Source organism: Bubalus bubalis, chromosome 10, assembly GCF_019923935.1.
Source record: "Bubalus bubalis isolate 160015118507 breed Murrah chromosome 10, NDDB_SH_1, whole genome shotgun sequence".
Classification (NCBI taxonomy): domain Eukaryota; kingdom Metazoa; phylum Chordata; class Mammalia; order Artiodactyla; family Bovidae; genus Bubalus; species Bubalus bubalis.
The window spans coordinates 72,170,016-72,185,932 of NC_059166.1; the positions used below are offsets into that span (position 1 = coordinate 72,170,016).

The window sequence follows — 15,917 nt, forward strand, 5'->3', positions numbered from 1 at the left end:
AGACTGAGCTAGTATCAGTAACAATCTAATTCTCTCTGTACCCTAAAGCCATGCTTGGTACCTTTCTCTGAATAAATGTTTAAAGATAATTAAATAATACCAGTTGCAAACCATTAACCTGCCTGGGGCACTCGGGTTTTGGTGTGCTTTCTGTGAGCAGAAGAGTGATGAGAAAGTAGGACATAAAGACTGTTTGGCAAGATGAGGCTAGTGAGGTAGAACAGCTGTCAAGACGAGATGCGTCAAGAAAAGGACTTGCTTTAGGAACACCAGTCTAGGAGCCCCATGAAAGATGAGCTGGAACGGAAAGAAAAGAGGACTGTTTCAGCTGGGCTGTTGGGGGACACAAGTGAATGTGGACAAAAGAGAAAAAGTGCTGGAACAAACAATATTCTAACCTTTCAATGGTCTTTGCATTTATTTTATTCACAACTTTTTGGATTTATAACACTTTATTACAGCCTATTCCTTATCTTTTCTTTTCCAGGCTAAACAATACTATTTTCATATAGAATTTAAAAGTGCAAAGATTTGGCATAGAGAATACAAAGTCAATGTTTTGCGAAAGAGTAGAAAAAAACCTCTTGTTTTCTTTCCTATAAGGGGATACTGTCTTCTGTTTTGCTTTCCCCCGCAAAAGCACCTTGCTCCAAATTTAGTTGTTTTTGTAGTAAATTTTTACCTTGTGAGATATCATCAATGTATTATGAAAAATTCAACATCAAAGAAAGTTTTTGATTATTTTTACTCTACATATGTGACCTTCCACACAGGCTCATCTACTTACACGACGTTAGCAAATAAAGTACTTGCCTCTTGATTGGCTGAATGCAGTTTGTCTTCCAATTCTTCCTTCAGGTTTTCTAGCTCCTGTTGAAGCTGATCTTTATCCTGTTCCAGGTTTAGTTTTTCCTTTTTATGTTGTTCCTCCAATTCCTTACAAAAATAAATTTTAAAAAAATTAACAAAACTGCAAATATCGTACACTTCAAAGACTCCAAGAAAAAGATTATTCTGTTTTAAACTGATGATGTGCTCTTCAAATTAGCGTTATACTTAAATATTATCAGAGTTAACAATGAATCTAATTAATCCTAGGGGCTTTGAGTCTATCATTCTACATCACTTATGATGTAGCAATTAAGTCATTTTTTAGAAATGGTAAAAATACCTGCCTAATCTAGATCAAGCTTAAGTCCAAAAAAACAGAAATGTGTGCTATAAATGATGATCTTGTGAGATTAGAAAAATTCTAACTCTTGAGTTCATGATATACTCTTGAGTTCTTTTATACTGACATAAAAATACAAAAAGTATTAATACTTCTGGAACTCAGTGCTCTAGCACTGGAATTTAGTCAAGGATTAACAAGTAAAAAATTAAAGTATCTAAAGAGCAATACTACTAACATTGTTACTGAAGAAGACCAACTATTTGGCAGGCATGCTACCCACTACTTGGCATATAAAAGGAATAAGACACAGTGCCTGCCCTTAATAAGCTCATTAAAGAATATATGATTAAAATGAGTTGTAATGGGGGTTGAATGGGGAACTAATAAGTTGTGGCTTGGTGTGAAACTTGTACGGAGAGAGTTTCCTAAGCACAGTTTGAAGGAGTGGACCAGTAAGAGAGGTGGTGAAGAGGGAGCTACAACAGTCTAGGCAGAAGAAAATGCATGTGCAACAACCATGCAGGGAACAAAGAGCGAGAACAAAGCGTATTACAAGTACGTCTACAGTGTAAGGGGAGAAGACTAACATTAATAAGCAGTGTCCTGTGCTGGCAGTCCCCAGGACAAAGCCCAGGTTGATGGTTTAAGGGGATGCCTCTCAGGACTCAGCATGTAGCTGTACTCACAGCTATGATGTATTATAGCAAAAGGATACAAGGACAATCCGCAAAGAGAAAAGGCACCGCGGGCAAAGTCTGCAGAAAACCAGACTCAAGCTGCTGAGTCCTCTCACACAGAACTCTCCAGCAAGTTGGGACAACGCATGTGAAATGCTGTCTACCAGGAAAGCTCATGAGGGACCCAGGGCTGGGTTTCTTAGTGGGCGCTGGCCACATAGGTACCCCCTTGATTAGTATGTTCCACAATTTCAGACTCCAAGAATGAGAGCACGTGTTCCGCATAAACCATATTGTCTAGTTAAACAGTTTAGGCACAGCGAGCCACTCTCATCAGGAAATGGCGAAAATTCTCATGAAAATCAACTTCCAGACACTAGGCAATGGCCAATTTTGTACCACGTTTTCTAAGAATGGCACTTTTAAGGCTATTACGTTATCTCTTTTCTGCATGGATTTTCTGTATATTCATACCCTTTCTGGTAACTAAGTCATGAGGGATGGTGAAGTCACTTTCAGCTAAGTGTTCTTTAAAAGATAAAAGGACGCTGGAGAAAGATTATTTGGAAGGAGGATGGTTTTAGCTTAGGCTCAGATATAAACTAGCCGGGCAAGAACTAGAAAGCTTTTAGGAAACTGTCAAGTGCTATTACATAAAACACGTAACAACTATCATTAATACATGCCGATGCGAGGTGGTGGCTAAACGCCTTAGGGTCTGATATCTGAGACTGGAATTCAGGCCTGACTGACTCCTAGCTGCACGTGCTTAAGCAAGTATTAACCCCTCTGGGTCTCCACCCCTCTTCAGGAAGATGGGTACAGAAATCAAACCAATAGCAGCACTGCAGGAACTAAATGAAAAAACAAGTGGAAAACACCACTGCAGTGTCAGGTAAACACGGTAAGAAATGCCAACACTTATTTATCACTATATGCTCAGATGCGTCTCGGTTCCTAACACTTTATCTCACTTAATCCTCAGGGATATTACAAGATGGATCTTATTAGGTTGGTACAAAAGTAACTGTGGTTTTGGACCATGAATTTTAAATCGTTATAACTAGGCTCAAACCTATCTTTATTAATCAAAATAGAAACTATTATAATCAACACACGTTTTCCAATAAGAAACAATTTTGTTTATTCCTGTAGCATAAAAATCCATGTTTCAGAATTCAACCAACTCTTGGAAAGTATTTTCTGCCTCCTGCTGGTTATGGGAGCATTCTCCCTATAAAAAGTTGTTGAGATGCTTGAAGAAGTGGTAGTCAGTTGGTGAGAGGTCAGGGGAATGTAGCAGATGAGACAAAACTTCATAGCCCAATCCATTCAACTTTTGAAGTGTTGGTTGTATGATGTGAGGTTGGGCATTGTTGTGCAGAAGAATTGGGCCCTTTCTGTTGACAATATCAACTGTAGGCAATGCAGTTTTTGGTGCATCTCATTGATTTGCTGAGCGTACTCCTCAGACGTAAGGGCTTGCTGGGATTCAGAAAGCTATCGTGGGTCCGATGGGCAGCAGGCCACCAAACAGTGACCATGACCTCTTTTGGTGCAAGTTTGGCTTTAGGAAATGCTTTGGAACTTCTTCTCTGTCCAACCACTGAGCTGGTCAATGCTGGTTGTCATATAAAATCCACTTTTCATAACACATCACAATCCAATTAAGAAATGGTTCACTGTTGTTGCGTAGAATAAGAGAAAACAACACTTTAAAGCAATGATTTCTTTTGGTTTTTCGTCATCTCACGAGGCACCCACTTATCGAGATTTTTCACCTTTCCAATTTGCTTCAAATGCCAAATGATCACAGAATGGTCAACTTTGATTTCTTCGGCAACTTCTTGTTGTAAGAAGATCAGCTTCATTAATCCTCTCAGTCGGTCGTTGTCAACTTCTGATGGCCTGCCACTGCACTCCTCATCTTCTTTGCAAAACTTCTCAAACCACCACTGCACTGTACAGTCATTAGAAGTTTCTGGGCCAAATGCGTTGCTGATGTTGCGAGTTGTCTCCGCTGCTTTACGACCCATTTTGAACTCAAATAAGAAAATTGCTTGAATTTGCTGTCTAATATAATTTCTATAGTCTAAAATAAATATAAACAGCAAGTAATAAATCATTAACAAAAAACAAAGCAAGAAATGCACATTACAATGATGTACAACATAACCACATTTATTTAAGAATGTATTCCAATATCAAATAGCAAAGTTCAACAACGTAAAACCACAATTACTTTTGCACCAACCTAATATCTTTATCTTCAAGTGAGCGGCCTCAGGTATAGCCTTTGGGACCCAAGAAAAAGCAGCTAGTAAGCAAAGGGCTCAGGGTTAAGGCCCCATCTGTGAGGTACCTTGCTTTTTCTACTATATAATTACTGTCTGTCGTGTATTACAATTAGCAAGCTTATTACTTAATTAAGGGCAATAATAAAACAAAAAACAGATTATTTTCCCAGGGAAGGAAACTGTCTCCAGGAGAATAAGCGCTCCAACTAATGAGGCTTCCTGAGGAGAAACCGATGTTGTTGTCTGATGAAGAGACAGCTCAAGATCAAGGGAGTGTTTCCATGATGGCTATACAAAGTAGAAATGCCTCATATCAATTTAATAAACTACAGCCCCTGTAGGAACTTTTATGTATGTTACTCTTTGAACTGAGATTTTCAGAGTGATTAGGAGATAGCAACTAGGTCATTATAGAAAGTCCACCAATTTATAATACATTGCGAAGCTGAAGTTTCACTCACCATCTGCAGTTTTTTCTTATCCCTAATCGCATTACTGTGGACAGCCTCAATTGCCATGTGGTGCTTCCAAGCTAATTCTTCCAAAGTCTTAGAATGGGCCTCATTCAGCTGAGCCACCTCCCCTTCCAGTCTACTTTGCAGGTTTTTTAGCTCCATCTCATAATATTCTTGCTGAGTTTTCTTTGCCTCATTTACTTTCTAAAATTGAACAGAAATAAAAGGTCAATCTGCTTTTTTCATTACTGCTATTAGTATCTTAAATATTCAGTAAGTAGATAAGCTTGGATGAACTGAATGCTACAGGATTAGACCATGGTACCTGAGAGTACACCACTGGGTGTTCTACAAGGTGGCACAGCCAAAATGAGTGATTTTAAACACATTGATAAAATACACTATTATTAGGTTAGAACCAAGTGTGAGTCAGCACTTCTGCAGGCTTAAGAGAAAAAAGGTTCCTCCATGTCGAAGTGGTACACAAAACAGCTTACCAACACCCACTCAAATGACATTAGTTGATACAACTGTGTCAACAGCCAAAGAAAGAAAGAAAGAAAGAAAGTTAAGTCAGTCATGTCCCACTCTTTGCGACCCCGTGGACTGTAGCCCACCAGGCTCCTCCGTCCATGGGATTCTTCAGGCAAGAATACTGGAGTGGGTTGCCATTTCCTTCTCCAGGGATCTTCCTGACCCAGGGATCGAACCCAGATCTCCTTCACTGCAGACAGACGCTTTAACCTCTGAGCCACCAGAGAAGCCCATCAACAGCCAAGTATAGGCCTTTTAAGCATCAGCAGTCCAATGATGAAAAAAGTCAAAAGACTGTGGCAATGAAATTTTTTAAGTTCTATGGAAGGAGCATACATCACGTGTTGTGAGAGTATACAGCAAAGGAGCTTAACCTGGGACGCGGTGGGAGATGATGTTGGTGGCGTGTGAGAGACACAGAGAGGGAAAGAGGTCAGCAAAGGCATTCCAGAAGGGAACACAGCTGAGCTGATGAGGATGACACATTCTCTCATTTAATTCTTACAAGCCCATCAGGAAACAAGAGGTGACAAAACGTCAAATCTAGATCTGATGTCTAAAGCCTGCATTCGTAATCATGTCCAGCATTCTGAAAGCTGAGAAGCAGCTCACCAGGTGGTGAAGTCGGGGAGCTAGATGGCCATGCAGCTGAGCAGTGTGGCGAGAACACAGGATTCGAGGCTGGGAGCGGAGAGGGAGGGAGGCTTAGAAGCAGGCAGGGTGAAAATGATGACCAGATGTCTTTTATGCTAAGGACTCTAGACTCTGTTCTGATGGGAATGAGAAATTACTGTGATTTAAGTGACTGATATTTAAAAAAATTTTTTTTTAATTTTTATTCATTGATTTTTAATGTTTGTTGTTTAAGCCACCCAGGCTATGGCATTTTGTGATAGCAGCCCCAGCAAACTAAGACAACTTGTGAAGGGGAAGGAGCAGAAAGGAAACAAGGACAGGAAGGACTCTGGGGAGTACCCGAAATCAGGGAGCAGGAGCAAATGAGGAGCCAGTGAGGGAGACGTGAGTGACCAGGGGAGGAAGAGAGCCAGGAGGGGTCAGCATCGCAGAGACAAACGCTGGGCCAAGAGCGGTGAGTGCTGCTGAGAAAATGGGTACGGCTTCTGGGTGTGGTGGTGGTGTTCCCACTGATGCCTTAGGATCCAGTTCAACAGAGTGGAGGTGGGGTTGGGGGGATCCAGACAAAAAGCAGGAAATGGACGTATTAAGTGAAGGCTATTCTTTCAACAAGTTATGGGATGTTATGGAACAGAAAGGTGAGAAAGTAAAGCTTGAAGACAATGAGGTTGAAAGATGTTTGAATTCTCGCTAGGGGCTGCTGCAGAACCCCTCCTTGCTGCTCTGTAAGACTCTTGGAAGACAGACACCTCCTCTGGGTCACTGATGCCTCCAGGGTGGAGAGAGCCATCCTGCTGTCTGGCCTCCATGGCAGCTGCCATCTACCTGCCTCCTGGCCCAATCTGCGGGTCTCTGGAACTACCCAGGAGGAATACAAGGTCCTCATGTCACAGAAAGCAACATAACATAGAGGTGGAGACATGGGTTTTGGAGTCTCACAGCCCTGGGTTCAGGTTCCAGCTCTGCCACTTAGTCATGTGACAGTGGGAACCATGAGTGCATAATGTCTGTAAGCCTCGGTTTTTCCATCTGTGAAGTGGGAGTGATAAGGTAGAAGCTATGTTACAGGGTTGCTAAAGATGAGATAATATGCCCCCAAATATTTAGTGGTATTCCCAGCCCACTGTAAATATTTTATAGTTGTTAGCAATTATTTTACATCATAAGAGATTATAATTATTCCCAAGGCCCAATAAAGCGGGAAAGCCCTAGGAAGATTCTTGAATGTAAGGCACTGGATGTTCTTTCCTGTCAAAGCCAGAAGGTATAGACAGAAGAAACAGAAATTTCCAGCCTCCTCCTTTCCGGCCTGGGCCAGCCTGGGCCTGATCCCTTCCCTTCCAGCCTCCCCTCCAAGGATGGTGGTATGAGGGGCTCAGGGCTCAGAGCAGTATTCTAGGACTGGATCCCTCTTCAGCTCTCCCTGACTTGGGATGCCCAGAAACCAGAGCCCCTACTTGAATACTTGGATGCAACATTTTAAGGGTCTTTTTAGCACCATCACCCCCAAGGTCTTTTCATTTCACAGCTCAGACATGAAGTGCCCCTCATCAGAGATCATAGCATCTCCCTATAGCACTGTACCAGTCAGGGTCCAACCAGAGAAGTGGGGAGGGAGGAAGAAGGGGCAGATCTGGCCTAGACGGGCAGTTTGGGGAGCTCCCACTGAACAAGTTATTGGAATGGATGAGCTTGTGGAATGAGTTGAGAATGTGAGAGGAACACCAGAGGAACACAGACAGAGGAGGGAAGCTCCCAGACAAGACTGCAGGGCCAGGGAGACAGGAGGAAAGTGTGAGAGAACCAAACACAAGTCAGTACCACAGGAAGACAAGATCCCCCAAGTCCAGCAACCAGAACGTCACTGGAGGCTGAGACCAAGTCTGTGGACTAGTAACAAGAGAAGCCAGTCCGGACCGGGTGAGGAGTGAGCAGGAAGGGAGCAAGGCCAACAGACATTTTTCAATACTCCTGGTGGTTGAAAGAAGGAGAAAGAGTGTTTCAAGCTTCCACCTGGTATTGCAGATATGTGAAAAACTAGAACACATATTCAAGCAACTACTCTACATATGACATGTTTTATTTAATTTAGAAATTCAGTATGTTGGTATATGTATTTTCAGGGCATGGTTCTTGTCATCCTTTTCAGTTTTACAGACATTTCCTAGGTGTACACACAATATGTTTCATGAATAGAAAAGTAAGTATGATTAATTGTAATGTACCTTTCATTTAGGGGCTTCCCAGGTAGTGTGGTGATAAAAGTACCTGCCTGCCAATGCAGGAGACATAAGAGACATGGGTTTGATCCCTGGGTAGGGGAGATCCCCTGGAGGAGGGCAAGGCAGCCCACTCCAGTATTCTTGCCTGGAGAATCCCATGGACAGAGGAGCCTGGTGGGCCACAGTCCACAGGGTAGCAAAGAATTGGACATGACTGAAGTGACTTAGCACGCACCAATTCAGTTTCTAGCCTGAAATAGGGTGAAATGTCCTAAGTTTTTACATTACAAATTGTTATCAAAAATCTTTTGAACATATACCCAATATGGGATAATCCAGCTTTATACCTTTTCTCAAAATAAAAACAAAAAATTACTATAGTTAAGAAATAGACTGTTACTATGAAACAGAAGTAAACGCTCTAAATTAAATTTGCAAAAGAATAAAACTGGACTTTTCTTCTTTTCCTTTCATGGGTGGTGCGAGGGAGACGGGGTTCCTCCAAGACTCTACCTTCTCCAGTTCCAAAATCTGCTGCTTCTGCTCTTCATCCAGACTCTGAGTTTTGCTTTGCAGAAAAGCTCTTTCTTCTTCAAGCTGAGATAATCTTTCATTGGCCCTTGATTTTTCTGATTCTAGATCTTTAATTGTAACCTCCTGGGTCATTTGAGTTGCTTGAAGCATTCCAATATGACCTAACACCCCAAAAGAAAGCCCCAAATTAAAATCTGTTACCTTGTGGTACAAAATAGTTTATAGTTAATGACACAATGTACTTAATATCTAAGTAAAACAAATGGTCTGCATGTACAAATAGTTCTTTGGTTTCAACAGAAATATTGACCTTGGGAATACTTATTATCCAAGTACTTATTACAACATGTATTACATCACTGATGCTGCTCCCTGCACCCAGGACCATTCCAATCATTTCTGAAGATTTCAAGCTGTTTTAAGTTGAAGTAGAAACAACTCCTCAGGGTACATATAAAAGTCGTAGGAGTAAAACAAAGTAAGAGAAGATGCACTGAGTTGCACTGTGGCACTAAAATGAGTAACTTATTCTTTTCCAATCTTTTTTTTCCAAATTCTAACATAAAAAGGAAGATATTTGCATGCAGCAAATAAAGATGGCAGGCAGCAGTCTGGTTGAAACTAAATTTGTTTTAGACTACAGACCTGATAAAGAACTAAGGCAGAGTAAGAGACAGATAAGAAGAGCAAGGTTATGAAAAACTGAAATAAATGGCAACAGCAAAAAAAAAAAAAAAAAGGGCAGGGGGAGGATCTAAGCAGAGCTAGAGAGGTGAAAAGTGAACACGAGAAAAATTTCTCAAGGCAAGTGTTAGAACAGAGGCTCTCAGAGTGCCCTGGACCAACAACACAGGCAGTATCTGGTACCACCAGTCAGAAATGAAGCCCACCCCAGATCTACTCATCAGAAACTCTGGGGTTGGGGCCCAGCACCTGTGGTTGTACAAGCCGGCCAGGTGATCCTCATACACATAAAAGTTCAAAAGTTGCTACTTCAGAGGCAGGGTAATTTGGGATTCACCGATGAGCCAATCAATCAGATGACACCCTCACAGAACTTGTTCAGAGGCCTCCCTGGGCTCACCAAAATGTCACTTCCGACTGAGATGGGTCACCCTCCTCCTCTGGGCATGTGAGTCACATCAGGTGGGGCAGCCCAGTTTTAGTGTATGCAATGAGCCTTATTAATAAACCAAATGAAACGAGGCTGCTATAACTGAAATACAGTTCTACTAATCTAAGCACTTTAAAATATTTATGTTTTAAAAGGACATGTTTTTAAAGAACAAAGAAGCCTCTTAAAGTGTTTTTCTTTTAGTGACTGCCTTATTGGTGCTAAAACCTATAACTCTTGGGACTTCTCTAACAGTCCAGTGGTTAAGACTTTGTCTTCCAATTCAGGGGGTACAGGTTCGATCACTGGTCAGGGAACTATGATCCCACATGCCTCATGGCCAAAAAACCAAAACATACAATAGAAATTATACTATAAATTCAATAAATTCAAAAATTCAATAAAGACTTAAAAAAAAAAAACCTATAAATCTTAACTTTTTATAGAAATATATTCCTAAAAGTTATCATTTGCTTCTCTTATGATTAATCAATAACATAACAGAACCCTTTAACATATTTAGAACCTAAATAATTTTAAAATATGAGAAAATAAAAAAGGCTAGTTTTGTCTTGAATTAACATTTTAAGTGCTGGTTTTAGCTGAGGATACACTAAGAACTGTGGTCGGACATACTAGCTTTGAGGACAAGATCTGAGGCTTGCTGCTGTAAACGTTCTCTGGCTGCTGCCAGCTCACTTTCCACCTCCTTGTGCCTGCTTAATAAGGCCATTTCTCCCTCCTTGGCATCATCAAGCTGTTTTTGAAGAACCTAAGAAAGATCAAATAGCCATTGTCAATATGTAAGAATGACACTAGGCTAAATAATTCATATAAACTTCCAACAGCAACTATCTCCTATTCAAAAGTCAAACTTAACAATACCTAGAGTTTTCTATCTGTATTAGTGACACATATCTTGTGATCTTCATGTTGGCTATGCAACCCTTTCTAATATATTTAAATGCTGCACAGATATTAAAAACACACCTATGAGATTTTCTATGCCAATAAAACTAAGAGACTTTCCACAGAGACTCTTTGGCTTTTTTTTTTTTTTCAGAAATTGTTCCATACCCCTATTTAATTCAGGTTTACAAAGCAATGTTAATTTTTTGTTCAGTGTCTGGATATCAAAGAATGTACAGACCATCACTAGTGAAGGGAAAGGAAAAAACACAACTAAAGACCAGTGTTTTAAACTTCCCAAATCACTGGAAAAATATTAATATATTATTTAAATAAAATCCTCCTGTAAACAATCAAAACAAGGTTTTAAGCTTGTCTTTTTGGGCCTTTAATATCTGAAATTGTTATAGGAAATAACAGCTACAGGGTAATAAAGACTGTGTGTGTGTGTTAGTCACTCAGTCGTGTCCGACTCTTTGCGACCCCATGGACTGCAGCCCACCAGGCTTCTCTGTCCATGGAATTCTCTGGGCAAGAATACTGGAGCGGATTGACACTCCCTTTTCCAGAGGAACTTCCCAACCCAGGGATCGAACCCTGGTCTCCTGTATTGCAGGCAGATTCTTAACTGTTTGAGCTACAGAGAAGTCCTAGTAAAAATAAATAAAGTCCTAATAAAGATTATCCTTCCACTGATTTTCTCACAAAAGTAGAAAAAATGCCAAATTAAAAAAAAAAAAAAGTGGTCCAATCAGAAAGAAAAAGACAAAACTGGGGGGAAAAAAAATCCACGTGTTGAATGTACTATTCTTTACTCACCTGAACATTGTTCTCCGCTGTAACCAGAGCTATTTGAAGCTTTTGGCATTTGTCATGGAGACTTCCGGCTTCATCCTGTACCATCTGTAACTCTGTCTTTAATTTTCCTATGGTTTTTCGCAAAATTGCTTCTTGTCCCTGAAATTCTTTTCTAAGATCTGCTTCCTTATCTTTGCTAGCCTGGAGGCTTTCTGCTGTAAAAAGCTGTGACCTTTTCAAAGTATCCAGCTCATGTTCATAAAAGGACTGAGCTTTATGCAGCTTGCCTTCATAATCCTCAACGAGCTTCTTGCGCTCGAGCCTGAGCTCCTCCAGGGTCTTATTTAAGGCCTCCACCTCCATCCGGTGCAGCTCCTCCACCTTCTCCTGCCCCTTGTTGACTGAGGCACTGTGATCCTGCTGGCACTTTAGCAGCTCTTGGATCTCCCGTCTGTGAGCGGTTCTCAAATCTTCCAACGCCAACCGTTTGTCTTTTTCAAATTGTACCTGGAGTTGTCCAAAACTCCGTAATCTTTCCTCAAATTTCCTTCTAATCTCCTCAACCTCTCTAGACATAGTTACTATGCGCTGGACATGCTGGGCTTCTGCACAAAGCTGCATGTCCTCCACTCGGTGCTTATAAGCCTCAAATTCTGTCAAAGCCTGCTGCTTCATTTTTATGTGATCTTCTAAGGATGCTTCTAAAACTTGAATCTTTCTCCTAAGGTCTAACTCCTCGGTTACTCTGCTTTTATACTGCAATATTTTCTCTCTTGTTTCTGCAAGAATTTGTTGGATTTCTTCTTCATGAGCATCCTTGAGGGCTTGAATTGCAGATTCGTGCTCATCATTTTTAGTGTTCAAAGCATATATTACCTGCATGGTTTTAAAGAAAAAGGAAGAAGAATCCAGTAAGCCATATTATTTTCTAATTGTTCATTCATTCATTTGGGTCGATATTTTTTTCTATGTACATAATATTAGCTATGATAAATATTAAATACTAAAACTTCATGTATTGTTTTTGTACTCACAGATTTACTTGGCAAATTTACTCAGCCCAATCTTAAACTCTGTATTTGAAGACTTTTTAATCAGAATTTTAAAGCATTCAAAATTAAGGATTTATTTTTTCCTAGAAATGAACAGTGAGGATGAAAGTGACAAAGAAGGCTACCTGGTCTATGAGAATGGAGTTTTCCTATGGCCCCATCCATCTTGGGTAACCCCACATGGCATGGCTCATAGTTTCATTAAGTTACACAAAGCTGTGATTCACCTGATCATTTTGGTTAGTTTTCTGTGACTGTGGTTTTCATTCTGTCTGCACTCTGATGGATAAGGATAAGGGGCTTGTGCAAGCTTCCTGATGGGAGGGGCTGGCTCTGGGGAAAACTGGGTCTTGCTCTGGTGGGCAAGGCCAAACTCAGTAAATCTTTAACCCAATTTTCTGCTGATGGGTGGAGCTTTGTTCCCTCCCAGTAGTTTGACCTGAGGCCAAACTATGGTAGGGGTAATGGCCTCTACCCCTATGACCTCTTCCAAAAGGATTTATACCAGCACACCGAGCCTCCCAGGATTGCTGCTGTCAGGGTCAAGCCTGGCAGGCTGCAATCCATGGGATCACAGAGAGTCGGACACGACTGAGTGACTAAGTACAGTGCATGAGGGGAAGCTTTAGGTCTTCCCAAAGGTCTCTTTCAACTGCTTAAAGTCTGGTATATTTTAAATGTAGAAACTTCCTTTTCTAATTCCCTTATGCTCTGTTTTTAAATCTGATCCTTTTCACTCCTAAGTGGTCTCACAAAATTCAATTAGCACTTTTGTGTTCACCTCTCAAATGCTATGGTTTTATTCACTGCCTAATTTTCCTTCTGCTTCCAAGCAAGCCAAATTCCTAGAGCCAGAGTGCTCTGAGTACAGGTCTTTCTTTACATTCTCATCCTTGGGTTTTAATGATTCCACTGAGATTTCCTCACCTAATTCCAATGACAACATGTTCCCTTTATAGCAACACTCCCACTCTTTATGTTCCTTGATGTCTTTCGTTACAGCACTGTGGTCCAACAGATATAGCCACAGCTGTTACTTAAGACTTATTAGAAATGTGCCTACTCTTTTATGAAGTAAAAAGACATAAACATAAAAACTACACACTCCAACAATCCAGAAGCTAAATATCAGTGTCCTGGAACTTTGTTCATTTTAATGTGATCTTACTCTGGATTTAGAAATGAAACCCAACACCAAATACGTTTGCAATTATACAGGGGCTTCCCTGGTGGCTCAGATGGTAAAGAATATGCCCGCAATACAGGAGACCCAGGTTCAATCCCTGGGTCGGGAAGATCCCCTGGAGAAGGGAATGGCAACCCACTCCAGTATTCTTGCCTGGAAAATTCCATGGACAGAGGAGCCTGGCGGACTACAGTCCATAGGGTAGCAAAGAGTTAGACACGACTGAGCGACTAACACACATAAGGATAAAATACACACCAAGTTTCAAAGCTTAATACAAAATAAGAATGTAAAATTATGGTGCAGAAGTGGCACTTTTTGCAGAGAACTTGTTTATGCAGCCTGAGGCAACTGAGAGCACCTGGCTCTCCACAGGTCCTGGGGATTGCAGATCCTGCTGCTAAATCTAGGCTGGCACCTGCTAGGCCTGCAGCTACACTGTCGGAAGGAAGAATTCACCCTGGAGCTACCCCACTGCAAGGACTTCACTCTCTCTGTACAGGGCTCTGTCTTAGACACCCAGTCCCCTGACCACACTTCACTAGGTCTGCTATATCTATTTTCTTACAGCATGAATGACATGTAATTATACCAAAGGAAAACAGATTGAGAGATGGCAAGATACCTTCTGTCTGGCCACAACTACCCTTTGTCCTACAAGGACCACAGGAAGCTATGTGCACAGAAGGGAAATAAAAGCTTATTCACAGTGTCTCTCTTTTTTTGAATAAACCTAATTCCAAATTCCAAGTTGTGTTCCTAATGAGCTAACACAGATCCCCATGGAAGCCTCCTTTAATTTACACATTTAATCTTAAAGGTAGCCTACAACCAAGAAAGCTGGGTGGTTTCCTATTCCCTTCCCTCAAGGTGATACCTGTCTACCACACAGATACAAAAAAGACTGGAGGGGGCACTATGGAAAAAGACACCAACTGGCCAGAGAGAAGTCCATCTGCCAGAGGACCTAAATCAGAGCTGGTCTAGGTCACAGGCTGCAGGCCTTCCCAGGGCATGTCTGCATGCATTCCCTCTTCATCTTACTAAGCATGTGGAAGAAAAGAGATCATCCAAAGAGATGCCACTCCCAAAGAAAACAAGCCACAGTCATCACTGTGCTCCAGGACAAGATCTTGAAAAGGACCAGACTAAGGAATGTAAGGAATACATAAGGAATCCTATATAACTGGGGATTAAAAGGGAGAGGGCAGCAATATGTGAGCTTCCCCTCGTCAACTATTTATTGAAATACCCTTCTCTTTTTTCTAATTTCCCTCTGGTCTTTGAGAATCAGCTCAAGTTCTAACCTCTTTTAATAAGTCTTCCAAGACCACGCACATCCATGGGATTCTATTTTTTTTCTTTATACCCAATGTCACCATTTCCTTACTACCACTCGTTCCTGAAACTTGGTAAATGTTAGATGGGTTAGATTTGGGGGTCCCTGACCAGAAGGCTGGACAGCTGGGTAACAATGTTAGAGAGCCCAGAAAAGTAGCTGAACGTTACAAAAGCTCAGGAACACATAAAAATGTGAATAAAAAGGTGAAATTAAAGAGGATAGAGGTTATGAATTAAAGCATTAAATTAAAACAGAATTTAAGAAAAGTAAACAAAACATCTGATAAGTAATATGGAAATATTATGGTGAGGCTTTCTATTTCTTCTTATATTCTAATCCAGGGATCAGCAAACTAGAGCCTGCAATCCAGATATGGCTGCTGCTTGTCTTTTGTAAACAAAGTTTTATTGGAGCAAAGCTATGCCTATTCCATCATGAGTGCCTACAACTGCCTTCCCACTGTAATGGTACAGTTGAGTGGACGTGGAAAAGACCTTATTACCAACTCTTCTTCTAAACTATACATAGCTATCTTACCAGTCAAAACTGGCAGCCAAAATATTTTTTTTAGTGATTTTGCACTAGCTTTGTTTACTCTCTACTAAACAGTCCAGGCTTTGTACCATACATACATAGAGAATGCCAATTATGTGATTCTGAAAATATACAAAGTAAATATAATATCATACTGACGATACAAGATATATTTGTATCTTCCAGGAAAAGCAATGTTAAAATAAATTTCTAAAAATTTAAAAATGAACAATAAAAAGATGCCAAGTACAATAACAATTAACAGTACCAATAACAGTTGTACTTACGCCAAGTACAACTAGCATGCTGTCATAAATAATTTAAAATATACTATTTAATTATATTATTTTTAATTGAGTTAAGTACCTTACCTATACAGAGTGTTTTCCAATTGCTCACTTTTCTACATAATTACAATTACTAGGTAACTATTTATTAGTATGTTTCTCTGAT

At 40.6% G+C, this 15,917-nt stretch overlaps 1 protein-coding gene across 8 annotated transcripts in view; it reads right to left on the reverse strand.

Annotated features, from left to right (window-relative positions):
- The window catches only part of FAM184A (family with sequence similarity 184 member A), a 123,891-nt gene that overhangs the window by 57,264 nt on the left and 50,710 nt on the right, over positions 1-15,917 (reverse strand). For all 8 annotated transcript variants that reach the window (XM_025294773.3, XM_025294771.3, XM_025294774.3 and 5 more), the window contains exons 2-6: positions 11,372-12,226; positions 10,280-10,415; positions 8,509-8,690; positions 4,610-4,807; positions 814-936 (exon numbers count right to left, since the gene is read on the reverse strand). In XM_025294773.3, coding sequence (XP_025150558.3) covers positions 814-936; positions 4,610-4,807; positions 8,509-8,690; positions 10,280-10,415; positions 11,372-12,226 — 1,494 coding nt within the window. The remainder of the gene's footprint in view (positions 1-813; positions 937-4,609; positions 4,808-8,508; positions 8,691-10,279; positions 10,416-11,371; positions 12,227-15,917) is intronic.